Genomic DNA, 26,668 nt, shown 5'->3' on the forward strand with positions numbered 1-26,668 from the left:
GAAAGTCGCTGATTTGTCGAGTAAAATTATTTCCGTTGACTCTTCGCTTATAAACGCTTCTCCAACATGTATCTCCTTCATATTTCAAGAGTAACGCGACACGTCACGCTATATAATTGCATAGTTCATGTTCCCACGGTACGTTTCAATTCAAAGTAGTTTCGGTTGAGCTTCTATACGAGAAATCATTTAATAACTGTTCGAAATTTGGACATTTGTTTATATCGTATATTTTACATGTATAATTAATTACTGTTTTACTTTGTACAATTAGATAGGATCGGCAAAGTATACAGCAATTTGAATGGAGGACAGTTTTAGTGAGTGGCGCGATTCGTCGCGAGAAGACAAATCTTTTGTTATTTCGGACAGCGACGAAGACGTTAACGAAAGCAACGAGAAAGAACAAGTTTTTGTAATCGAGAGCAGCGAGAGCAGCGAGAACAGCGAGAGCAGCGCAAATGTCTCTGCAAATATCTCAATATCAAAGAGGTAAGCAGTATCTTAGCAGCTTTATTTAACAATTAGATTGCGAATGTTTATGCGAAATTGCACAGAAGACAAATAATATGAAAAAATGTGTAATGCTTTTTATAATATTTGATATACACAATTTCCTACTTCTTATAATATTTGAAAAACAATTTTCTGCTTTTCACAGTATTTGAAAGACAATTCTCTATTTCTTAAATTACATACGAATTTGCACGGAGTCATATTACTTTATAAAATACATACGTTTTGCTATATACATGTACTGTTAGTTTATAAATATTTCAAGTTTTGTTCAATAAATATTATTGAGAAAGTAATAACGAAATGCAAAATGTATTAATCAATATTTAAATGAAAGTAACAGTTAAAATGTTTATTCCACGTTAAATATTTAATGTTTCTTCGAACTGTTTGAATCCCAGGGGTCATCGAAAAAACATTAAACATTTAATGTGAAACAAACATTTTAACTGTTACTTTCATTTAAATATTATTTGTTCTTAAAATTGAAAATATTTTTAATTTGTAGTTTGTTATTTTGTAGCTTGTTATGAAACATATATGTATTGCTATATATATGTATTATTGGTTTATAAATATTTCAAGTTTTGTTAAATAAAAATTATTGAGAAAGTAACAACGAAATACAAAATGTATTATTTGTACTGAGATTTTTTCGACATGAAATATAAACAAACGCGATCACGCTGCCTGGGACACAAACGGCTAATCAAGTTTTTAATGTTTTAGAGCATCTTTGTCTGAAAAGCTACCACTAACAGAGAAACTGATCAAAGATAGGATTAAGAAGAATATTCCTTGTTATTCCGACAGTGAAGATGCCAATGATCATAATGATCCTTTGTCAGCCAACAGCAGCGAAGATTCTGTTGATGATGATAATGATAACGCATCAAGCAGTAAATTTACATTTGATTCACATTAATTTTTAAACGCGATAGCTTTGAATTTAGTATGACCAGTCATTTTTGTTAGGTGAGGTTGAACAAACAACGAAGAGCAATGACAAAGTATGGCGACTATATGATGATAGTAATGACACATCAATTGGTAAATTTACATTTGATTATATTAATTTTTAAACGTGATAGCTTTGAATTTAATATGATTAGTTATATTTGTTAGATGACATTGAACAAGTAAGGGAAAAGAGTGATAAAGTAAGGCGACTGAAATACAGTGATAGTAATGACACATCAATTGGTAAATTCATATTTGATTACATTAATTTTTAAAAGCAATAGTTCTGAACTTAATATGAGTAGTTATATTGGTTAGATGAGGTTGAACAAGTACTCAAGAACAATGATGAAGTATTAAATAACAAACGACTGGAACACAATGATAGTAATGACACATCAAGTGGTAAATTCACATTTGATTACATTAATTTTTAAAAGCAATAGTTCTGAACTTAATATGATTAGTTACATTTGTTAGATGAGGTTGAACAAGTACTGAAGAACAATGATGAAGTATTAAATGACAAACGACTGGAACACAATGATAGTAATGACACATCAAGTGGTAAATTCACATTTGATTATATTAATTTTTAAAAGCAATAGTTCTGAACTTAATATGATTAGTTACATTTGTTAGATGAGGTTGAACAAGTAATGGAGAACAATGATAAAGTATTAAAAGACAGACAACTGGAACACAATGATAGTAATGACACATCAAGTGGTAAATTCACATTTGATTACATTAATTTTTAAAAGCAATAGTTCTGAACTTAATATGATTAGTTACATTCGTTAGATGAGGTTGAACAAGTACTGAAGAACAATGATGAAGTATTAAATGACAAACGACTGGAACACAATGATAGTAATGACACATCAAGTGGTAAATTCACATTTGATTATATTAATTTTTAAAAGCAATAGTTCTGAACTTAATATGATTAGTTACATTTGTTAGATGAGGTTGAACAAGTAATGGAGAACAATGATAAAGTATTAAAAGACAGACAACTGGAACACAATGATAGTAATGACACATCAAGTGGTAAATTCATATTTGATTACATTAATTTTTAAAAGCAATAGTTCTGAACTTAATATGATTAGTTACATTCGTTAGATGAGGTTGAACAAGTAATGGAGAACAATGATAAAGTATTAAATGACAGACGACTGGAACATAATGATAGTAATGATACATCAAGTGGTAAATTCATATTTGATTACATTAATTTTTAAAAACAATAGTTCTGAACCTAATATGATTAGTTACGTTCGTTAGATGAGGTTGAACAAGTAATGGAGAACAATGATAAAGTATTAAACGACAGACCACTGGAAGATGTTTCGAGAGAAAACAAGAATAGTTTTGAAATTGATGTTTCTAATGTATCTGAAGGTATAGCTAGCAATAATATTTCGATCAAGGAACATGTCCTTGAAGAATAAGCAAAACTGCTTGTACTAAACAAAACAATTCTATGTGAATTAGCTGCAATATATAGAGTTGTCTTGTTTCGATTCAAGCAGTTTTGAGTGAATTACCTACGATACAAGTATAACTATTTTTATCATCTCTTATTTCAAAACTATGTACAATAAGCTTCTTATATTTGTGTCTAATCGATTCCTAAATTTTCATCTAGGTAAAGAACATATCTTACAATCAAAAATTGCAGTGTCCTTAGCGGAACAGGAAACAGGTTTTGCGAATATAGATCCATTTGTTGCACAAAAAAGAGCTCTTCTTGTTTGTAAACTGGAACAGTTAGAAAACCAATTAAGTAAAACAAAGGTGAATCAAATAACTAATGGGTGGCAATCTTTAAAGTGAAAGATAAACAATATAAGTTACATTGTAAATGCTGTATATATTTTTCAGATATTATTTACTGTTGGTAACATCAGTTCATTGCCAGATAAAGGAGAAAAATTGCGTAACAATATCGCAATGCAAGAAAAAGAAATAGAGGAGATTAAAATGGAATTAGAAAAAACGCCTTTGTCGGAAGCTCAACCAGATTCAATAAAGCCAGAAGTGTCGGATATCGACGAACCTACAACATATTCTGATTATTATAATTTAGATAACATACCATTTAGACAGAATTCATCTTCAAAAGAACTTGGGAAAAAAGCTCAAGCAACGTTGGAGAAAGAATTAGCTCTGACAGCTGATAGGTTGCAAGATTTACATGGATCTCTTGTAGCTAGACCGACCGAGGAAGAAAGAGCAGAAGATCCACAGGGTTTAAAAGTAAAATTAATGCCGCATCAGCAACACGCACTGGCGTGGTTGATCTGGAGAGAACAGCAAAAACCTCCTGGCGGTATTCTTGCCGACGATATGGGTTTGGGCAAAACCTTAACAATGATATCTTTGATTATTGCTAGTATCGCTAAAAAAAAATTAGGAGTGGAGGACTCGGACAGCGAGGAATGGCTGGATTCCAGTGGATCGAAACGATATCATAAAGGAGGGACGCTTGTCGTTTGTCCTGCGTCATTGTTATCACAGTGGGAAAACGAAATAAATCATAGATGTAAACGTGGTATGCTGTCGGTTACTGTCTATCACGGTGCGAATCGGATGAATGTGCCAAAAAAATTAGCAAAATACGACATTGTTATTACTACATACAATCTTCTGACTCGCGAATTTAAGAGCAACTCTACTGCTTATGAGATTCATTGGGAACGCGTAATACTGGATGAAGCGCATATAATTCGAAATCACAAGAGTCAAGCTTCCCAGTCTGTATGTGGCCTTGTAGCCCGCAAACGGTGGGCACTTACTGGCACTCCAATCCAGAACAAAGAAATGGATTTATATTCCATCTTAAAATTTCTCAAGTGTTCTCCCTTCGACGACATACGAGTATGGAGACGTTGGGTAGATAACAAATCAGCCGCTGGCCGCCAACGATTGGCGACCGTGATGAAAACGTTGATGTTACGTAGAACGAAGCAGGAACTTCAAGCTAAAGGCGCGTTAGAAAGTCTTCCGGAAAAATTTGTAGAAGAGATATCTGTAAAATTAGATCCAGACGAGCAACTAGTTTATGAAAAAATATTAATATATTCTCGTTCGTTGTTTGCTCAATTTTTGGCTCAAAGAGCTGAAAAGGATCATATGTTCGATTTAGCCGCTGGGAAATACGATAAACCAACATTTCTTTCGAATCCAAGTAAGTATAAAAATTATACGCTAATCGAAAATCGAAATATATATATATATATATATACATTTATTGATTTATTCGTTGATAAATTGTCAGATAAAAATACTCAGTTCACGAAGGCGCAGAATAAATTATTATCGTTACATGCTGATGTCAAAGCCCATGAAATTTTGGTTCTCTTACTAAGATTACGGCAAATTTGTGTTCATCCATCGCTTATCCGTTCGATGCTAGATGAAGAAGATATCAAAGAGAGTGGTATAACGGAGTCAGAAAATTTAGATTCAGATTTATTGCTACAAATAAATAAGATAACACTAGAAGATGGGGAAAACGACGAAGGAGACACAAATGAGACAGAGATTGGCGTTGATCGCAGAGTGGCTACCAATTTACTCACGTCTAAGAATCCTGTTTTTAAGTCCGATCGTATAAGCTCGAAAGTGGGTTATCTTCCGTTTTTGTTACGTTTCTTTTGCATCACTTGGTTCGGCTTACGAATCTAATGTATTTCTATTTATTTTTTGAACATAGGTAAAATTGGTGCTTGACAAAGTCACGGAAATTTTACAAAAAAATGATAAAATGATCATTGTTTCTCAGTGGACGAGTACGCTGAATATTATTGCATCTTGTTTGTCCTCGATAAAAGGCGCCAGTTTTAATATGTTTACAGGCAATGTGCCGATCAAGGAAAGACAGGTAGTTTTCCAATGAAATAATCATTTACGATCGTATCAAGTAATTCTGTTTCAAGCGCACGAGATATCTTTGCATCTTCATATCTTTAGGGTGTAATGGATTCGTTTAACGTTCCGAACCGCGATCCAAAAATATTGCTGCTCTCACTTACCGCTGGAGGTGTTGGATTAAACTTGATAGGTGGGAATCATTTGCTGTTAATTGATATTCATTGGAATCCGCAATTGGAAGTACAAGCTCAAGATAGGATCTATCGTTTTGGACAGAGAAAAGATGTATTCATATACAAGTTAGTAATTGTCTATGTTCTATGTTCGCAAAAATTCGCGAGAGGGGAAGATTGCATAATGTTACATTCCATTTCTTTAGGTTTATCTGCAAGGATACGATAGAAGATCGAATAAGATGTTTGCAGGAAAAAAAAATGGAAATAGCTCAACATGTTCTCAGCGGAGATAAAAACTCTGCTGTCTCAAAGCTTACGCTTGATGACCTGAAGTCGTTATTTGGTCTTTGAGCTCTAAACAACAATTCAATGAATAAATTAAATTGTATATACCAAATTTTTATTGTAAAAACAAAATACAGAAATTGACACATTATTGAATTCTGGGAAAATTATTGGTTTCCCATGTTACTCCGTTATCACAACCATTTTCAGATAATTTCGTACGTTTGTCTTTCCTCATTTTACTATGCCAAACGCCGTAACAGAAATATATTCCAAGTCCTGGGAGAAGTACAGGAATGATTTTTTTCGATTTAATTCAAACGTGACTGATTCATAGTTTGACGTGGTTTACTTACCGACTGCTATCCATATTAAAAATCTTATCCACGTCATTTTATCCAACATCGCCATAAGATATATATTAATAAGAATACTGAAGGCGGGTAAAAATGGTACTAATGGCACCTAAAGATGTGCAACGTGGCAAAAAAATTGTAACTAAACGTTTAGAACAAAGCATAATTATATCGATTACAATGAGGATAATAAGAACAAAAACAATATATACCGTGAATGCAAGCTTCTTCCCAGAAGACGGTTGAAGATAAATGAAAATAAGAGTGGCGATTAGGACTAGTAGCAGAACTGCTAGTAGAATGATAAAGGCAATTTTACCGCTTGTTATTTCATCGATAAAAATCGAAATAGTAATGCCGATGCAAATGCATAAAATATCTGTAAAGTGCACGTTAGTACCAATAAATGATAAGCAGAATCGTTAAAAATTAATAGTGGCAAAGCTATTTATTTTAACTAAAAAATGATGAATATAAATACCATAACATACGACGAGACAGGCAACAATCTGAGACGTCAATTTCGTAGAATGATTTAAACCGTTAGCGTTAATCAGTTGTTTTGCAATGAACTTCAGGGTCCTTGGATCGCGATCTCCCTTCTTCTCATACGCTTCACTTTCCTCATACCTGAAACGATAAAACAAAACTCGAAAGTGCAGTCTTGCCCCTTTGATAAATCTTCATATTTTCTATAAACATGAACCAACTATTGTTCTTTTACCGAAGTATTAGCACGCAAGTTGCGACGATCGAATATGCGAGCAATGTTCCAATACTCATCATATTTACCAGCTGATGTAAATCAAATATCGCAGCCAATACACCTGAAATCATTAAAATGTATCTCGCGTGTTTAAATATCCAGGACACGACGAAAAAAAGAAAAAATTATATCCTCGGGCACAAACCCGTGAGAATTCCCGCCGAAAAGGTGCCCATGAGCGGCGTATGAAATCGCGAGTTGACTTTTCCCATCCACTCGAATATCAGTCCGTCGGATGCCATCGCATAAATGATTCGTGGCAAGGGAAACATCGCGCCCAGCAAACTGTGCAAAAATTATGCACGTCACTTGTGTACATCGGCGATTACCCTCTGTAGGTACTTATACCAACATACGCGCATATCGCGTTACGTACCGACGTTTCAAGCGTCTAGGAACACGGAAAACTTTACCTGGAGCACAGACCACAAATTGCACCTATGGTTACCAGCCATTTCGCCCAATCCCAGCCGATACTCTCGAACAGATGAGGAAACGGGGTTTCTGGATCTTGCTCGTAGTAAGGGAGGACGGTTGTTAAGACTGTAGCGACGCCGAAATACGCCAGAAAGACGACAGTCAGCGAGGCGACGATCGCTATTGGGATCGATCTTTGCGGATCTTTCGCTTCCTCCCCGGTAGTGGCGACGCAATCGAAACCGATGAATCCGTAAAAGCACGTTGCTGCTCCCGTTATAACACCGGCTATACCATAAGGCGCGAATCCGCCGGTTCCGTAATCACACTTCTCATCAGTGCACGTAGGCTTCGTTTTCCAATTGGTTATGTCAGCTTTATCCGAAACGCATATGCATAAATAGAGTCACTATGTGCGAGCATATATAGCACGTAAGTGTAGTGCGTATGTACGTAAGTATACAGTGCGAAGGAACGATTAGTTTTCAGTAACACTTACCTTTGAGAGATCCGGCGATTATAACGAACAGGACCACCGAGAGATTCGCCAAGGTGAAGAAATTGTTCGCCACCGAGGACTCCTTTGCACCGAACGCCAGTGCAGCTGCATTTAATTTCAAAGAAATTAACCAAATTATCCAAACGGGCAATCGGTAAACGCGTCAAATCAAAACGATCGATGCTTGTTGCGATATAAACATCAATTTCGTAGATGGTGTCTTACCGGAGAAGATTAGAGTGATCCCAAAAGCAAAGAAGTCCGGATAAGAAGAAAGATGACTGATATCGATAGGCGCCGCTGTTTCGAACGCGTTTCGCATGGTGTTGTTGAACAAGTTATCCACGTACGTGCTCAATCCTCGTACCACGCTAGCCGAGCCGATCACGTATTCGAGAATCAGCGTCCAACCGATCAGAAACGCTGTAAATTCTCCCATCGTTACGTAGCTGTATACGTATGCTGATCCAGCGCGTGGCACTCTGGCGCCAAATTCCGCGTAACATAATCCTGGAATTATTTATACATATATGTATGTTAATATATTGTTCACAGGCGAGAGTTTGCAACGAGCAAATCGAATTCGAAAGGAACAAAAAATTCTACCTGCAAACATGGATGCGATTGCGGCAATGGCAAACGAAATGATCACGGCTGGACCAGCGATTGTTTTCGAAACGGATCCTGCGAGCACGTACACACCCACGCCGAGTGTTGAACCTATTCCAAGCGCCGTGAGGTCCAACGTCGACAGGCATCTTGCCAATCCCGTGTCTTGAGGGAAGTTCACTTCTTTCTTACGGCTGAACGTTCTGTACAGATTTGCTAATTTCCAGTTCTTCATATCGTACACCTGAAAGGCAACATTTGTCATTGGATGTTTCTTCTCTGAAAAGAAGAAGAAGAAAATGAAAAGAAAAACCGGAAGAAGATAATGAGAAACACAGAAGAAGAAATATATTTAAATATATATTAAATATATATATTTATATGGAGGTCAAGACGGATTGATTCGGAAGTATCATCGTGGTAGCGCTGCTTGATTCGCTCACCGTGCAGAGTACCGTGAAAAAAGAATCCATTTTTGCTCGCCAATGTCGAGAGACTGCGATAAATGATCAGCTACAGGCAGAACATTCGGCTCGCAACTAAACGAACGCTAATTAATGTCTTTAAATCGGGCTCAACGATCCGTCATGGTGCGAGCGAACAAGATCATTCAATTGGTCGAAATTGCTTCGCCGCCGTAAATACGTGTGTAAGATTAGATCTATCCAGCGTTGCTTATATCGATCATTTGCTTATTAAATCGATACTAATTCGCGCCATCTGACCGCTCTTTTGTTTCATTGATTTTCTTGTCGATTAGATAGTGTGAAACGAATTGTTTTTTTCTTCGTTTTTTTCCATCCAGATATAACAAATTTCAAATATTTGCTTTCTCGTTTCGAGCTTGTCTCATCGATCGATCCAACTATGTACATATTTTTCAAGCGAACGATTTAGTTTTAAATTTGAATGTAAGAAAAGTTGTCGATATTTTTATTAATTTGATATCGTTTTAATCGTCAAGTAATAGTCAATTTATCATCCACGTGCGTATATGTATAGTTGATAGATCGGACAATCGACATTAGACAAACATAGTATATATGAATCTATATACTTTTAATTAGTACTGGGCATAATATTTCTTTTTCGATTATTTCAATTTTTCTTATAAAGTAGTATGTATATATATTCCTCCGTGAATATTTCAACCAATTTCACTGAATATCGTAATGTTTTACGATATATGTATATACTAAGAAGAAACGAAAAAATATTGATTATATATACTTACTCCAACAGTCAAAAAGACGTTTATTCAAAGATCGATTCACTAACTGATACCGCCCGATACTACTGACGATATGAATTCATCTTGTCTGAGAATAGTTGTTCTAAATAGCAACTATGTTTGATTGCTTATCTGCATCAGATATCGAATATCTTCTAAGCGGCTGATATATGATCCATTGTAAAAAGATATCGTTTTGTCGTCATTCTTCGGTTTTTCATATTGTAGTTTTAAAGAACCAATATTCATCAGATTACAAATTAAAGGGTATAATTAACGGGTAACAAAGGACATTATAAAAACGGACACATTACATGTTGCAATTTTATTCATCTTATCATCAAGTATAAAATATTTGTTAATGCATTTCCTTAAAGAAAAATTTTCCTAACAAAACGTATAAAAAGTATATTTGGACGGCATTAAACATATCAGACAGATTGGACGGATGTCGTACACATGTTGTACTTTGTGTCGTACGATCGTTGCTTGTACGATGCGATTACACGATGCTTTTATTGTAGAAACGTCATTTGTTTCTAAATATGCTGCCTTTAGGCACATACACGGTATTATTGACTTACACATATATAATTAAACTAAAAATACATATAATATACGATTGATGTTCTGTTGAAAAAATTGCTTTTTTTCAATGGAAAGAAATATCACCAGTTGTAAATCAACATTAGAGGAATATCTTTCGCCAATATTCGTCAGTCTACTCTGTACTGTATACGATGCAAAGATATTAATGCAGCAGTCATAACTGGCCAATAAGCATGTGCTCTCTTTGCCGCAGACTGGAAAAAAAGAAGCAAACACCATGTATATATTGATACATTGTACATTCCTCAAGCATTTAGGATCTATAGTTGAACGATGACTTACAATAACGTAATAATTGCATTTATCTCCTTGACAACACTCGGAACATTTCCAGTCTTGATACCATATATACGTACAATCGTCCATGTTGGACTGTTTTATTCTTTCACATTCTTTCTTCGTTGCACATCTTTTTGAAACGTAAAACTGTTTCTTTGCTCCTTGTGACCAGTACGGTGTGCCTATAAACAACATGTGATGATGCAAAATAACGATGCATTACAAATCTAAAATTCAAATGAATGATTCATATTGAAACGAATCGCCATTTATTGGTTAATTCATGTAAACATAACCTCAAACGTTGCTTCGAAACGTGTTGCTATCTACGAAAAGTATTTGAAACTTACTTCCCCATCTGATCTCTGTTAAACAAGTATCTTGACCCTGTTCGCAGGTTTTTGTACTCTTTAAACATTTTTCTCTGTTACCCTCTTGATTGGTACATACGTAGCATTCCAGGGCGTGGCCTGAAAACATTCATAAATGAAGAAAGCTGCTCGATAAACTCGTGTTTACTTAACATACTGAACGATAGGTAACACGTGACGAGGAGAACACAATATAATTTTGTTGACTGCATCGCGAGACAACGAACAACGACTACGACGAAAGAAAAAAACAAAATCAGTTTCAACAACGCGACACTCGTCAAGAGATGGATTGGCAGTTGTAACAACTTATATTATTGGCAACAGTGGCGACGTTAACGCTCTCTGTGAAATTCAAATAATTCTACAAACGTGGATAAAAGAAAATACATTAAAATGAAATATCGTTGATTGAATGTTCTTTAGTTCCTCGTTCATCTTCGTGTTATTTTCACTTATTTTTAGTTTAACCTAAAAATTCGTTTCTCTCGACTTCGTTATAAATTGATAAACGTTTACAAATTAAATCGAACCGAAGAGGAGAGAGACGTGCATTTAAAATTGATCAGATTTGCAAGGAGCGTTGCGCGTGCACGATGGGGAAGGCCGTTGCATGATTTTATTATTAAAATAAATTTGCAAGTATTATTGACCCGGGCGTTGGAACTGGAGGTATCAACTTTCCGGTTGACTGGCTTTGAGGTCGATCTATAATCACTATCGAGTACTTGGCTCTGAATTTTTTCGTAACGAATTTTATTTTCAGATGAATTTGTCTTTAACTGGAACACAATAAGACAAATCTGCTCGTAACATAAGAGCGAGTGTCAAAATGCGATGATTTCCCAAATCTATGCAATGTTTATCCAAAAGACACGTATTTTAACTAATTTTAATTAATTTCAATTGCAAAGAAAGAAATGGATTTAATTACAAAGCAAAAAATGGTTTAAGAAAAAAAATTAAAGCTGACAGAAGCGACGATCGTTTTATCGTGGAACGAGAGAAAAAAATAAAATCAAAGTTGAGTACGGAAAATGAATAAGAAAAGACGGGTGAAAAAAAGAAGAAAGCGAAAATACGGCAGACAGTGAGGAAGCGAGGAAGCGAGGCAGCGAAGACGCAAGGGGAAGATTACCCAGTGCATTCGTTCTCCCCTCCCCCTCTCTACGTAACCCGAACTCTCCCTCGGGGTTTCGGTGAGGTCGCATGTGCTCGCGGCTCTCGCGGATGTCGAATGTCGATATTCGAGTGCGCGGCGCAGGCTGAGCAGTAGCAGTGTCGAGCCACTGCGCCGAGAATCTAAAATTATCGGCCGGCTCGCGAGAGGGGAAGGTGGGCAGGCATGTGCAGAGAATGCGCGTGAAGGGAAGCCAGGGGGGGAAGGAGGAGGTAGGGATGAGGAGGGTAGAGGGAGAGGTTGACGCAGGAAAGAAGAAAAGAGAGCGAGAGCAAAGAATAGAGCAGCTCTGCCACCAGGTGGGGTTGGGGGGAGAGGGGGTGGGGAAGAAAAAAGGAAGAGGATAGATCTAACCGAAAGAAGGAAAAAGTCGGTGAAAAATCTGGCAAAAAAGCGAAGGAAGAGCAGAGGGTAGTAGTAGCGTGACAGACAACGTTCGTCAGAGTTAATTAGGCGAGATGGCGAAACGAAGGGGAGAGAAAGGATGGAAAATGGAAAACGGGGATGAAGACGGTAGCTACGGGCGGGCAATGGCTGGGCAATGAGAAGAGCTATGAGAAGGGAGAGGATGGTGAACGGGCATGGGTATAGATATGGGCACGGGCACAGGCATACAGGCATCATCTATAGGCTACGAGTTCGGGCACGGGAAAACGGGAACGGGTACAGCAGGCGCGCGCCCTCGCACCATTTCGCGTAGGTAAGAAGAGAGGAAAAACGAAAGGGAAGGGTACGGTGGAAGAGCGGTGATCGGATGCAGGCGCGGAGAGAACGGGGTGGTGACAGTGGCGGGGAAGGGCGCGGTGGAGGGGGAAGAGGTGGAGATGGAGGAGGAGGAGGAGGAGGTGAAGTGCGGCGGTGGTGGTGGTGGCAAGCAGAGCGGCGGTGTTGGCAGCGAGCGAGGGCAGAGTCGTTGACGGTGGCCGTCGGTTTCGACACGAGTTACCGTGACAAGTGCATTACTTATCGCACGTCGAGCGAGTACACATTGGGACGCGACAGGTCGAGCATTTCGACAACCGCGCAAACAAACGGCTTTTTCCCTCTTTTCTCGCTCCTTTGCTTTTTTTTCCCTCCCCCCACCCCGTTCGACTTTTTTTCTTTTCCCTCCGCAGACCCTGTTTTTTCCCGAGCGTTTTCCAGGCGCATCGCGCTTCAACCGTGGTTGTTGGCTCTCGCTCGGACAGCTTACTCTTCCCTGGCAAGGGTCGGGCTCGCTCGCATACGCGCGTAACAGGCAAGTCGACTGACCTCCCGCGAGACAGTCTCGAGGAACAGTCGGCCGAGGTTCGCGCGTTCCGAGGGAAGAGTGGGTCCGATAGTGCGCCAGCCGCCAATCGGACAACCACAAATTTCTGCTTCGATCATTATCTAGGAGGATCGGCTAGTTGACGGACGCGATGGCGGACGACGATGCGAACAACACGTGCGAGGATTCCCTCGGGCCTGGCGATGCGACCACCGCGTTCGCCAAGAAAATTCGCGGACGAAAGGGTGCCCTCAAGAAAAAGAATGTCTACGTCGTCAAGAATCACAGCTTCATGCCTCGTTTCTTCAAGCAACCGACGTTCTGCAGTCATTGCAAGGACTTTATATGGTGAGTCTTTTGAAATTTTTCTTTCTCGATACATCTCCTTTCGCCGTCCTCTCTATCTCTAGGTATACTTCTTGTCGAAGCTCCACTTCTCCTCTACTTTTCTTCTATCGATTCTCCTTTTCGCAGTCGATTTTAATTTACTCATTAACACACAATCGGCTGTCTGCCTAGTCTCGAGTTCCATTTGGAATTTACCTTCCTCTCTCTCTCTTTCTCTCTCTGTGTATCTCTTTCTGTTTCTGTCCTCGGTGATACATAAATCCAGCGGGCCGGTAGCTGCCGGTAGAGTAACTCGAGCAACGGTTAAACGGTCCGGCCTTGAGAATACTCGTTCTTCGTCTAAATTAGAATCGGCGGCCGAACAGAGTGATCAATTCGAGCGCGGGACTTTCGAACACAAGAGCCTGGCAAGACTCGCGAAAAAAACCGAGTCCCTGATTTTTGCCCTTGATCCCGTGCAAACGGGGGACGATTGCAACGTATTTCCTCGTTTCGATGGAAAATCGAGCGACACGGGGGAGTATACACACTCGAGCCCCCCACCGGTTACGTGCCGGCAAAATAAAAATAGCCCGGCTCTGACAACAGTTGCAACTCGAGACTTGAGAAACATCGAGTCGTTCATACCGATTATTATTTCCGGATCTCTCAGTTGTGGCAGATTCGTTGGCAGCGAGGTGTTCCACTCGGAGAAAAGATGGTAGACGGGGGTATATGGCATAACCCGGATGATGTCTAACGAGTAACATTTACGTGCAGTTGAAACGGTTACAGGCATTGACGCACAATAGCGAGCGACCCAGTAACCAAACTAACTTGTTTCGCCGACATCGATTTTACCGCTGAGAAGGGACGCAACAGACGTTTCCGATCCAATTCTTCCGCGGCTTTTGTCGCTGCCTCCTTGCGAGAAAGAACAAGAGAGAGAGAGAGAGAGAGATCAAAGTCGTTTTTCTTTTTTTTTTCTCGGTATTTCTCGAGTCGATCCTCGCTACATCCGACTCGTTCCGGTTTGATTCGGTTATAGAAGATCGACGAGACGAACACATTCATCATAATTGGGTTGAATTGCGACAAACGCGGTTAAAATCCTAGCCGCGTGATTCTCGCTGATCGCACACAGCGGGGGCAATTCGACGTTGGAACCGATCCGATCCGATTCAATCCGGTCTGAACGAAAATTCAGTCTAGCCTCTTTTCCTCTCGCGTTCGGTCGAAATTTCAAACGATCTTTCGTCGTCGAACGCACATTGTATACGTGTGCACGTTGACACGCGTATGACTCTCCGATCCTCCGGTGCATATTTCGGATTTCGTTACCTAACAAGAGGAACGCGAGCCTCTTTTCCGAGGATTGGACAAAACTTAGCCGCGGTTCGCCGCGAGATTTATTTTCACTGGCTTCCGGCTGTTGGCGAGTCACGTGTCGGGGATCGCGACGCGTAACGTATTTAAAACCATAAGTCGTTATCGAGTTGTGTGGTTTCGCGTGACGAGCTTGCTTTATCCGCCAGGATAGCAAACTCGCTGCTCGTTTCTAATTGCACGTTTAGGCTTCCTTCTCGATTGTCGTAACGTATCCGCGGGGCGTTCGGTGTTCGTTTGCAACCGAGCTCCGGCGCGCTTTATTCGCCCGGGACACGATAATCGGTGAGACTTCTTCTCTCTTGAAGTATCGAAGGAGGAAAGACGGAAGAATCGAGGAGAGAATGTGTGCTTGTGTTGCACAGTCTACGTGCACACGTAGCGATTATCCAACCGACTATCCCGAACGTCGTAAATCTTCCCCGACTGATCTTTAACTGTCTGCTGTTCGTGTCTGAATGTTTACTCGCGGAACAGTAGCTCGCTTTTTTGACGATTTTAACGCACATTAACCTCTCGGCTTTGAATGACGAGTATACTCGTACGTAGTCACGAAGGAATGGAAATTTTTTATGCAACGACAAATATACTCGTCACGCGAGAAAAGTAATTAAAAACAGTTTGTAATTACTCAAATTAAACTCCTTGTGGAAAATGAAGCGTATCGGTTAAAATTTTAGACATTTAAAAATATTTCGAGACTAGATTTGAGACTAGTCCTTTTTATGTCATTTCTAAATATTTTCATTTACTTGCTTCTAATTATTGCAAATAAATATTAATTATTATTAATTAATTATTAATCAAGTCAAAGAATACCTACTTTACAAAAAAAACTAGCGTCATTTCCTTATAGTTTAATTCAATTTTCAATTCAACAGCAGCCGCGCATACTCTGTGCGTTTGTCGAGTACAATCGTCATCACGACACTTTTAACCACTTGCGCTGGTAACTGATTGCGGACCATAACGAGCGACCAAACCGTATACAATAATTCGTCGCTTTTTTTTTTTTTTCCATCGGTATATCACTGTAGACAGAAATTATTAAGAAATAATAAATTTATTACTCGTTTTGCCTGAGTCATACTTAAATATACTTAAAACTGAGAAAATATTGCAATTTTGGGAACAAAAAATTCCCAACGTAAGTAGTTAACCACTTCAGCTGGTAACTAATTGCGGACCATAACGAGTGACCAAACCGTACACAATAAGTCGTCGCTTTCTTTTTGAACTCGTCGGTCTGATATCACTGTAGATAGATAGAAATTATTAAGAAGTAATAAATTTATTACTTGTTTTATCCGGGTTATACTTAAATATACTTAAAACTTAGAAAATATTGCAATTTTGGAACAAAATATTCTCGACGTGCGTGGCACGTCATTCCAGCGCAAGAGGTTAACCAGTTGTGCTCGTAACTAATTGCGGACCATAACGAGTGACCAAACGGTACACAATAAGTCGTCGCTTTCTTTTTGAACTCGTCGGTCTGATATCACTGTAGATATATAGAAATTATTAAGAAGTAATAAATTTATTACTTCTTACCTGGGTTATACTTAAATATACTTAAAACTGAGAAAATATTGCAATTTTGGGACAAAAAATTCTCGACGTAAGAGGTTAATGTTCTGGTAACTTCTGCTGGTAACTAATTGCGGACCATAACGAGTGATCAAACCGTACACAACAATTTGTCGCTTTCTTTTTCCTTTCGTCGGTATGATATCATTGGATAGAAATGATTCAGAAATAAATTTATTACTTGTTTTGCCTGGCTTATACTTAAATATACTTAAAACTGAGAGAATATTGCAATTTTTGGGAACAAAAAATTCTCAACGTGCGTGGCACGTTATTCCAGCGCAAGAGATTAAAAGCGTGTATCTACGCCACAGCTAGGAGGTTAATCGTAGATCGTCGTATATTGATATACACGTAGGCTAAATGTAAGCGAGACTCACATTCTCTCAACGAGGATAACGATGATCAAAATGAATTTACGCAGACACCGAACTCGTCGATTTACAGCCGATTGCTTGAAGGTACATACATATGTATATCTGCTTGCGACGTAGCTTGCTTTGACAGACGTATCTCGTGTCCAATGAAAGGAAACGGGCGCGTTACCTCTCGTCGTCTTCGTCATTTCTTCGCTATTTGTCACATGATATGGTTAACCTTGCACTGGCAACTGATTGCGGACCATAACGAGTGACCGAACCGTATACAATAATTTGTCGCTTTCTTTTTGAACGTCGGTATAATATCACTGGATAGAAATTACTAAGAAGTAATAATAAATTTATTACTTGTTTTGCCTAGGTTATACTTAAATATAAATGAGAGAATGCATTGCAATTTCGGACAAGTAATTCTTTCTTACGAGGTTAACGCCGATTCTAATTGGATCTCGCCGATAATCAAGCCGGACAGTCGAACGAGCAACAAATAATAACAATAATAATAACAATAATAATCGTTTCTCGAATTCGAGGGAACGTGACGAGCAGATCAGAGCTGCGAAAGTTGCCGTCGTGTTCGGTGTATTTTTTTTTTTTTTCAAGTTTGATGCTTTTAGCTTGGGTATCGATCGCGTTGCATTGCAACCGGAGGAGAAAAGCATACACCTACTTCTACTTGATTGGAATTTTCAAGCGCAACGCGACTACTATTTTTGCGTCGTTCCCCCGTCTCGGGTTTCTGGATCAGTTATTTTTTTCTTTTTTTCTTAAGTTCAGACGTCGCAAACACGCGAATCTACCTGTACGAGGTCGCTGGGCAATTTTCTGAGATGATCTCGCTGCTCAAATAAAGTTCGCGATAGTGTTTACACATCCGCATAGCGCATGGATGTCCAACCATTTTAAGTGTTCTGGGTCTCATTGGTCAACAAAGATTTGCCGAGGGTCGCGCATAGTTTACACATTTTTTTCATCAGTTCAATGTAACCTGTATTATTCATGAGGATGTTAAAACAATTTTTACAGTGAGACGATACGATGATCAGAAAAATATATGTACGTTAATTAAGAAAAAAGTACGAAAATTTTTAATGAGAACACTGAGCTTGCTTTTTTAGATACCAATCGATATCTGGTTTGATACATGTAGTGGCAATACGAAGAGTATTTTCAAGATGGTCATCTAAAATTTTTCTTCTCATTTTATTTTTTGCGTTCTTGTATATAAAATTAAATTTATAATGTATATACATTTATTAAAATTATAAAAAAAATAAATATTTGACGTATCAAAATATTAATATTACAATTTATATTTATGTATAAATTTTTTTAAATATCATGGAAAACATTATTGTATATATAAAATTTATGTATTTAAATTAAATGTATATCACATAAAAATGTATTACTGCGAAAAAATCTATTCGCAAATACATTTCTCCCCAAAAGGGAATAAAATTATTCAAATAATAAAATTCTTGTTCAATTGTTCCAATTTTGATTATACAGTGCGTGAATAGGGTCTAAGGGCCGCGGGTTGGACACGCCTGACCTAGCGCACAGTTTTCTAATTTTACATCGGTGCGGTTTCCAGTTATCTCGTGGCACGCCTCGCATTTCGTTTCGAGAATTCGGCTGGCAAATGAACGGTTACGGTTATCATCGAATGAACGTTCCAATTTGTTCGTAGTTGGCTTCGTATTTGGGATTCGACTGAATATCAGGACACGGATTCCGACAATCCTCGAGGCCATTCCTCGGGAATTCACGAGAATCCTGTCGCGTTGATCGCAGACGTCGCGTCTACATGTGTACATGTCTACCTGCCGAGTGGCTCTCAATCGTGATTTTCTTGAAACTCTCCGCTAAAATTTAATTTCATCATTCAGTTTACCTCATTGCGCGGACAACTGATTGCGGACCATAACGAGTGACCACCAGACCGTATACAATAAATCGTCGCTTTCTTTTTGAACTCGTCGGTATGATATCACTGTAGGTAGAAATTATTAAGAAATAATAAATTTATTACTTGTATTGCTATTGTACTGAGTTATATTTAAATATACTTAAAATTGAGAAAATATTGCAAAAAAATTCTCGATGTAAGAGGTTATAACCACTTGTGCTCGTAACTAACTGCGGACCATAACGAGTGACCAAACCGTACACAATAAATCGTCGCTTTCTTTTTGAACTCGCCTGATATCACTGTAGATAGATAGAAATTATTAAGAAGTAATAAATTTATTACTTGTTTTATTCGGGTTATACTTAAAACTGAGAAAATATTGCGATTTTGGAACAAAATATTGTCGACGTGCGTGGGACGTCATTCCAGCGCAAGAGGTTAACCACTTGTGCTCGTAACTAACTGCGGACCATAACGAGTGACCAAACCGTATATAATAAATCGTCGCTTTCTTTTTGAACTCGTCGGTATGATGTCACTGTAGACAGATAGAAATTATTAAGAAGTAGTAAATTTTTAATATTACTTGTTTTGCCCGGGTTATATTTAAATGTACTTAAAACTGAGAATCTTACTGGATAGTGCTAGCGGCACGATAGCGCCTCCTCAATTGCGTCAAAAATGTCAAGCAACACGATAAAAGTAGATGAAAACTGCCTATTCATGCACGTGTTTCAGGTTTGACGCGTTGATCGCTGGATCACCCATATCTGAGGTGAGTGTAGTCAAGTTTCCATTGAGTGATGATGCTATTTTTAAATCTTAAAGCAAGAAATATTTAGCAGGTGATAGAAGAAATATTTATTAAAAAAAAAATGAGTTTTTTAATAGTAAACTATTTTTAAATGAAGCAAGTTAAGCTCTCACGTCAAGTAACAATGATATAGTGAATTTTTGAATTATATTGCAGTAGTTGTAATTACGTTATTTACATAAAAATAGATAATGTCGATAGTAATAGTTATTTGTTGATTCTCTAAATTTCTAATCTACACTCGAGGGATGCGAAAAATGTGTAAGAACTTGACGCGTGTACCCATCATAATAAACTTGACAAAAGGAATAAAAAAACAAAAAGCATAAAAAAAAAAAGAGTGAAAAGAAACAAAGCATAAAAAAAGCATTTAAACAATAGAATGCCCAAGGATTCTGTTGACTGCGCGAAAAAGAAGAAAACCTATTCGATTTGCTGTCGGCGATCAACGTGTTAATTGAAAAGAAAGTAATTAGGAGAGGAAGCTTCGATGTGACGGACGATGACACGGCGGTGTAATCGAAACCAGGGGACATTGTAAATTGAGCATCGCGACCAAACACTGTGCCACTATCCGACGCGAAATCTGAACAACGCGATCGCTCTAGATGCCTGGTCGAAGAATTGAAAACGCCGGGAGTAGAAATTTTCGTTTTGCCGAGTCGTGGCGGCGATTTATCAACGATATTTTTCGCGAGCGTGTTCGAGGTGATTCCGTAAGCACGGTATCTAAAAAAGCACGTTCCGCGAAAACGAGCGTGCCCTGGCCGAAGGCCAGCGTGTCTGCCGGCTGCCTGTTGAATTTTGCATCGGGCGTTAAGGTTTTCGCTTTGAATCTCCGGCGTGCATCGTTCAACGTCATCCTCTTACAAACGAAAGTTTTCATTTTCGTAACAGAAACGTACTCTCCTTCGAACAGAACCCGTATCCCCATCGGAGACAGCCTTTGTCAAACTTTGATCGGTTTGACGTTGTTTGTTTGTTACAAAATTAACGCGAAAAAGCAAGGTGCGAGCGTAAGAGTAAAATTTGTTCGTTTGTCACTTCGTTCTCGAGCCAATCGAGTTTGAAAACCTGCTGCTCATATAGAATTGCAATTAAAACGCGATTACATAAGATTCGTTGAATATGAATTGCATTTACATACAGAGCGTGTGAGTCATTGGTGCGGAGAGGAATTCAAAAGTTTTTTATTTTTGACAATTATGTATTATTGTAATGTTATATTGTTGCAGAATTGTCAAAAGTATATTATATTATATTTTATTTTATTTTATTTTACTTTAATTTAATTTAATTTAATTTTGTTATTTTATTTTATTTTATTTTATTTCATTTTATATTATTTTATATTATTATATTATTACAGAATTATTGAAAGATGCTATTAGGCGAGATTGAGCAACGTAAAACGCCTACTGCCTACTGTTTGCATACAGTGTCTATAATTTGGTTGATTATTAGTTCGGAGAAGAGTTCAGCAATATTTTGACCATCATATTTTATTATTTTATATCATATAGTTATATTATATTATTGTAGTATTATTATATTATGTTATATTATTATTGTATCATATAGTTATATTATACTATTACAGAATCGTTGAAAGTCTTGACTCTTCCTTTCTCCAAAAGAAACGGGAAACGAAACGCTCGACTTTGTCAGCTCTACGCGGATGCGACAGATCTTAGAAACTCGATTTTCTCGATTGAAACGAAGTCTCAAACGAAAAGACTTTTCTCATTTTTCACAAGAAAATATCCCCCCTTCCTTCCCCTTCCATATCCACTTGTACGTACGTGCAGCCTGCACGCCCGTTTGCGTTCAAGACGAAGTACAAGAGGCGAGTAGGTACGCTAAGAGAATTTTTAGCGGTCCGTTGCGGTTCATTGCGGTCCACGGAGGGGAAGAGCGACGCCAGGCAGGCTAGAAAATCGATGGAAACCGAGCGAACCCAATTAGCTTTCGAACAAAAGAGCTTTCGATGGATTCTCGCCTGGATCGGTAAGGTCGTCGTGTGTCTCGATGAGCCCAGGAAACCCGTCACGCTCCGACAAGCACCTGTCGCTACGCGAATACACACACGAACACATATTGGACGTGGCGATACCACGATCGATTGATTTTCCTCGAGAACGGAGCGAGAATGTCTTGCGAGTCAAACGATCGTTCGTCGGCTCGACACACTCTCATTGGAAAGCAACCTTCTATCGAGGTGAAATATTCTTCTCTCGATTTGCAATATTTTTGCAGACGATAAGGCTGCCCCTACGTCGTTTTTCCTTCCACCAGTTTAATTACTAGTTTCGCCAGTTCTCCTTTCGCTGGCGCGGGGCCTTTGATCGATCGCATCCCCCAGACGAAATCCCCAGGGATTCTCCGGAGTGGAAAATCGCAGCCGAAACACGGCGAATTTTCACCGCGCTCTCTTCTTTCGCCGTATAGCCACTAGGATGGAACTAACTAACTAACTAACTATATGGCTGCCTCTCCGCCCCCCACACTCACCCTTCCGTCTTTCATCTACCTAACCTACCATGTACGTATCGGTTTTCGCTTTGAATATCCAGCTGATTCAACGCTGCCCGCTCCGAGACGGAACCACGGCAATTTATTTATTCTACGAAATCGTCGAATCTACTGTTCGACGATGATGAAACTGGCCGAAGGTGTATGAAATACCTATCGTTGTTGACCACTTGCGCTGGCAACTGATTGCGGACCATAACGAGTGACCAAACCGTATACAATAAATTGTCGCTTTCTTTTTGAACTNGGTCGGTATGATATCATTATAGACAGATAGAAATTATTAAGAAGTAATAAATTTATTACTTGTTTTACCTAGGTTATGTTTAAATATAATTAAAACTGAGAAAATATTGCGATTTTGGAACAAAATATTCTCGACGTGCGTGGGACGTCAAGAATATTCCAGCGCAAGAGGTTAACCACTTGTGCTCGTAACTAATTGCGGACCATAACGAGTGACCAAACTGTACACGATAATTCGTCGCTTTCTTTTTGAACTCGTCGGTAAGATATCACTGGATAGAAATTATCGAAAAGTAATAAATTTATTATTTGTTTTACCTGTTTTGTTTTACTTAAATATACTTAAAACTGAGCAAATATTACAATTTTAAAACAAAAAATTCTCGAGGCACGTCGTTTCATAGCAAGAGGTTAAATACCTACATAAACGGGGCACAGTGCCCATGCCGTTGTTCTCTTCGTTTTCCGGCTCCGTAACAATGGCGAGAGACCAGCGGGCAGCGGATAGCCAAACCAGTCGACTAAATCGACCTTAATTTTCCAAAGAGCGGCTGTTGACGATACACATGACCCGGTGCATGCATCCAAAAATAGAACCGATCTGCTATTCCAGTTATAGCGACTTTCATACTGATGCAGCGCCTGTCACGTGTAGTACACTACGTGTCTGCACTACAGGTGTCACAACTAGCAAGTATATAGCTGAATTTCTTTTTAACCTCTTGCGTTGGAATGACTTGCCACGCACGTCGAGAATTTTTTGCCTCAAAATTGCAATATTTACTCAGTTTTAAGTATATTTAAGTATAATCCGGGGAAAATAAGTAATAAATTTATTACTTCTTAATAATTTCTATCTATCTACAGTGATATTATACCGACGAGTTCGAAAAGAAAGCGACGATTTATTCTGTACGGTTTGGTCACTCGTTATGGTCCGCAGTTAGTTACGAGCACAAGTGGTTATAACCTCTTACATCGAGAATTTTTTGTCCCAAACTTGCAATATTTTCTCAATTTTAAGTATATTTAAATATAACCCAGGCAATACAAGTAATAAATTTATTATTTCTTAATAATTTCTACCTACAGTGATATCATACCGACGAGTTCAAAAAGAAAGCGACGACTTATTGTGTACGGTTCGGTCACTCGTTATGGTCCGCAATTAGTTACGAGTACAAGTGGTTAACCTTTTGCGCTGGAATGACGTCCCACGCACGTCGAGAATTTTTTGCCTCAAAATTGCAATATTTACTCAGTTTTAAGTATATTTAAGTATAACCGAAGCAATACAAGTAATAAATTTATTACTTCTTAATAATTTCTACCTACAGTGATATCATACCGACGATTTCAAAAAGAAAGCGACGATTTATTGTGTACGGTTCGGTCACTCGTTATGGTCCGCAGTCAGTTACCAGCACAAGTGGTTAACCTCTTACGTCGAGAATATTTTGTTCCAAAATTGCAATATTTTCTCAATTTTAAGTATATTTAAGTATAACCCAGGGGAAACAAATAATAAATTTATTACTTCATAATAAGAAATTATTTTTCTACCTACAGTGATATCATACCGACGATTTCAAATGAAAGCGACGATTTATTGTGTACGGTTTGGTCACTCTTTATGGTCCGCAATCAGTTGCCAGTGCAAGTGGTTAAACACGGACGGAGTAGCTCGCGCAGCATTGCGAATAATAAGACGTAGGTACATACGCCATCAGATTTGACGTTTGACGTTTGATTGATTTTACGAGCGTGTTGCGCGTCGTGGAGGCCGGCTTTAACGCGACGTCGATTTGACGATGACGTCGATTTGAAATCGAGTTTCTTCGAGCTCGGTTGAAAATTCACTCGGTGGCTGCGCCCGTTCGCAGACTATACGCTTGTAGGACGTGCCATTGAAGAGACGAAACCATACCAGTCATCCACGGCTGTCGTTCAGCCGACGGTGGCACGACAAACGATCAATAACGATCAATTGTTCACGCATTCGTCATGTTTGTCACAGGCTACTCACTTTATCGACGTTGATACGACCGCGACGTAAGCATTGCATTACCAATACGCCGACAAACGTGGTTGTACGTACGACGTTTAATATCCAAAAGGGATATAAATACAGGGCGTTCCATTTTAATCTGAGGATGAATGGAAAAATGGAGGCCAAAAGTTGGAAAGCTACTCCTCTATTAGCGTCTATTCCAAACTTGTTTTCTTTCACGACTTCAGAATTTCAATTCGTCTTTTCAACGACTGTAAAGTAATAAAAGTGAAATTGCAATTTCACGGTTCGATCGAAAGCAGGTAAACGTTCAGTTTCTATTGAAACAATACAAATACGGTACAAATTGAAACAATTCTATTGGATCGATACAATATTGAAACAATATACATATATACAGGAGGGTGAATAGAAAGATGGGTTCGTAACTTGTAGGATACATAGTACTCGAAAACACGAAACATGAAAAAAAGTTCTAATAAACACGGATCTAAAATTTAATGGCTTCGAAGTTATAAACGATTTTTCGTTTCGGTTAAAATGCTTGTGAAAAAGTTAGTACATATCCGGGAATTTTTGAGAGTGATTCTTTAATCCATATATCTATATATATATATATATATATATCGAAAAAGTCTACCAGTTTCAGAGATAGTTTACTTTAATTTGATAAAATGTATGATATGAAAAATTGTAAAATCTATTATATTCATACTTGTCTTTTATGTATAGATTTTGTGAAAAATATCTCCTAAACTAACAGGTTTTAATAGTTAATACTAGTTTGATAGGTTAATACTTTTAATAGTAATAATAGTTTGATAGGTTAATACTTTTTTCTAGAGAATGACCTGTTGTATCGGCTGATGCAAAAGAAAATTACATTTGTAAAAATAGTAGTGATCTTTGTACCTCCTATCATGCGTCTATCTAGAGACAAACTAATTGTAAGCGTTTACTGGCAAATTATTCTCTGAAAATAGAAAAAGCACATTTGAAACAATTTCTAAATGACAAATAGTTTCGAAGTTATAATTATATTATAGGTTCAGTTACATGGAACACTCTGTATATAGATATACGTACGTACGTACGTGTATACCTATATAAACATTTTTCGTCGACAGAACAACGCAACAAAGGAAACCCTTGCAACGTTGATAAAACAAGAAAAGAGACTTACGAGAAAGTACGAAGATAATTCAATTTCGAAAAAAAAGAATCTGTGGTTCTCAAGTATGAATACGTATAACGTATATGTAATTTGTACGCAGGCAGGCGAACGCTGGTTCCCGATGCCGATCATGTGCTGCGCCGTTAAGTGGGCGACTTGCAAGAAATGTAGGCTAATCGGGGATTCGCATCGATTTTTCTCCTTTTCTTCTTTCTTCCTTCTTCTTGTACCTCCATTCTCGTACGTAACGCGTACGTCGTTCTCTATATCATCTCGTTCTAGCGATTCCTCAAACGAAGACCGTGAAAATGGAAACGGATTATTCGATCTTGCGTTAATTCAGTGGTTCCCAACTTTTCCTTGGTCGTGTGTCTAAAATCCTGATGAATTCCACTCCTGTAACGCATAATTCTTCACCCCTTCAAAAAGTGAATTTTTGACGTGGTGGAAGCCAATTAAGAAAGGGGAGCAATTGACGATGCCACTACACAATGTGCAAAAGTTAAATTTTCGTTTAGAGAAATGCAAAAAGAAAAGAAGAAATTCACTATTAACCACTTGCGCTGGCAACTGATTGCGGACCATAACGAGTGACCAAACCGTACACAATAAATCGTCGCTTTCTTTTTAAACTCGTCGGTATGATATCATTGTAGATAGATAGAAATTATTAAAAAGTAATAAATTTACTAGTTGTTTTACCTGGGTTATGTTTAAATATACTTAAAATTGAGAAAATATAACAATTTTGGAACAAATTACTCTCGACGTGCGTGGCACGTCATTCAAGCGCAAGAGGTTAACCACTTGTGCTCGTAACTAACTGCGGACCATAACGAGTGGCCAAACCGTACACAATAAATCGTCGCTTTCTTTTTAAACTCGTCGGTATATCATTGTAAATAGAT

General features: G+C 38.3%; 4 protein-coding genes across 9 annotated transcripts in view; 2 read left to right on the forward strand and 2 right to left on the reverse strand.

Moving 5' to 3' along the window:
• Positions 1-149: 149 nt before the first annotated feature.
• LOC122530771 (transcription termination factor 2-like) lies at positions 150-5,885 on the forward strand. Of its 4 annotated transcripts, XM_043658060.1 has the most exons (17): positions 150-492; positions 1,246-1,415; positions 1,492-1,566; positions 1,642-1,682; positions 1,845-1,881; positions 1,957-2,043; positions 2,119-2,205; positions 2,281-2,367; positions 2,443-2,529; positions 2,605-2,691; positions 2,767-2,883; positions 3,131-3,279; positions 3,367-4,672; positions 4,763-5,109; positions 5,201-5,368; positions 5,458-5,657; positions 5,738-5,885. In XM_043658060.1, exons 1-17 carry the CDS (start codon positions 305-307, stop codon positions 5,883-5,885), a joined length of 3,381 nt encoding a protein of 1,126 aa, XP_043513995.1. In that variant the 5' UTR covers positions 150-304. The 4 variants fall into 4 exon arrangements, with proteins under 4 accessions (XP_043513995.1, XP_043513996.1, XP_043513997.1 ...); XM_043658061.1 differs by lacking the exon at positions 2,605-2,691; XM_043658062.1 differs by lacking the exons at positions 1,957-2,043; positions 2,119-2,205; positions 2,281-2,367; ... (1 more) ...; positions 2,605-2,691; positions 2,767-2,883 and having other exon boundaries at positions 152-492.
• On the reverse strand, positions 5,778-9,874 carry LOC122530775 (cationic amino acid transporter 2-like). 3 transcript variants are annotated; one of them, XM_043658068.1, is made up of 12 exons: positions 8,910-9,245; positions 8,464-8,710; positions 8,083-8,367; positions 7,858-7,962; positions 7,355-7,733; positions 7,087-7,226; positions 6,900-7,002; positions 6,657-6,805; positions 6,388-6,554; positions 6,176-6,284; positions 5,965-6,098; positions 5,778-5,888 (listed from the first exon to the last, which is right to left on the reverse strand). In XM_043658068.1, the coding sequence occupies exons 1-11, from the start codon at positions 8,937-8,939 to the stop codon at positions 5,968-5,970; spliced, it is 1,845 nt and encodes a 614-aa protein (XP_043514003.1). In that variant the 5' UTR covers positions 8,940-9,245; the 3' UTR covers positions 5,778-5,888; positions 5,965-5,967. The 3 variants fall into 3 exon arrangements, with proteins under 3 accessions (XP_043514003.1, XP_043514005.1, XP_043514002.1); XM_043658070.1 differs by lacking the exons at positions 5,778-5,888; positions 8,910-9,245 and adding an exon at positions 9,701-9,874 and having other exon boundaries at positions 5,913-6,098; XM_043658067.1 differs by lacking the exon at positions 5,778-5,888 and having other exon boundaries at positions 5,913-6,098.
• A 133-nt stretch (positions 9,875-10,007) lies between these two features.
• LOC122530783 lies at positions 10,008-11,280 on the reverse strand. The gene is made up of 4 exons (XM_043658082.1): positions 11,114-11,280; positions 10,936-11,055; positions 10,589-10,767; positions 10,008-10,500 (listed from the first exon to the last, which is right to left on the reverse strand). Exons 1-4 carry the CDS (start codon positions 11,166-11,168, stop codon positions 10,414-10,416), a joined length of 441 nt encoding a protein of 146 aa, XP_043514017.1. The 5' UTR covers positions 11,169-11,280; the 3' UTR covers positions 10,008-10,413.
• Positions 11,281-13,019: 1,739 nt separating this feature from the next.
• LOC122530790 (protein kinase C, brain isozyme) overlaps positions 13,020-26,668 on the forward strand; it is a 32,834-nt gene continuing 19,185 nt past the window's right edge. The window contains exon 1 of the mRNA XM_043658089.1: positions 13,020-13,733. Within this exon, the coding sequence (XP_043514024.1) occupies positions 13,537-13,733 (197 nt within the window). The 5' untranslated portion in view covers positions 13,020-13,536. The remainder of the gene's footprint in view (positions 13,734-26,668) is intronic.

Source organism: Frieseomelitta varia, unplaced genomic scaffold (assembly GCF_011392965.1).
Source record: "Frieseomelitta varia isolate USP_RPSP 00005682 unplaced genomic scaffold, Fvar_1.2 scaffold_353, whole genome shotgun sequence".
NCBI lineage: Eukaryota > Metazoa > Arthropoda > Insecta > Hymenoptera > Apidae > Frieseomelitta > Frieseomelitta varia.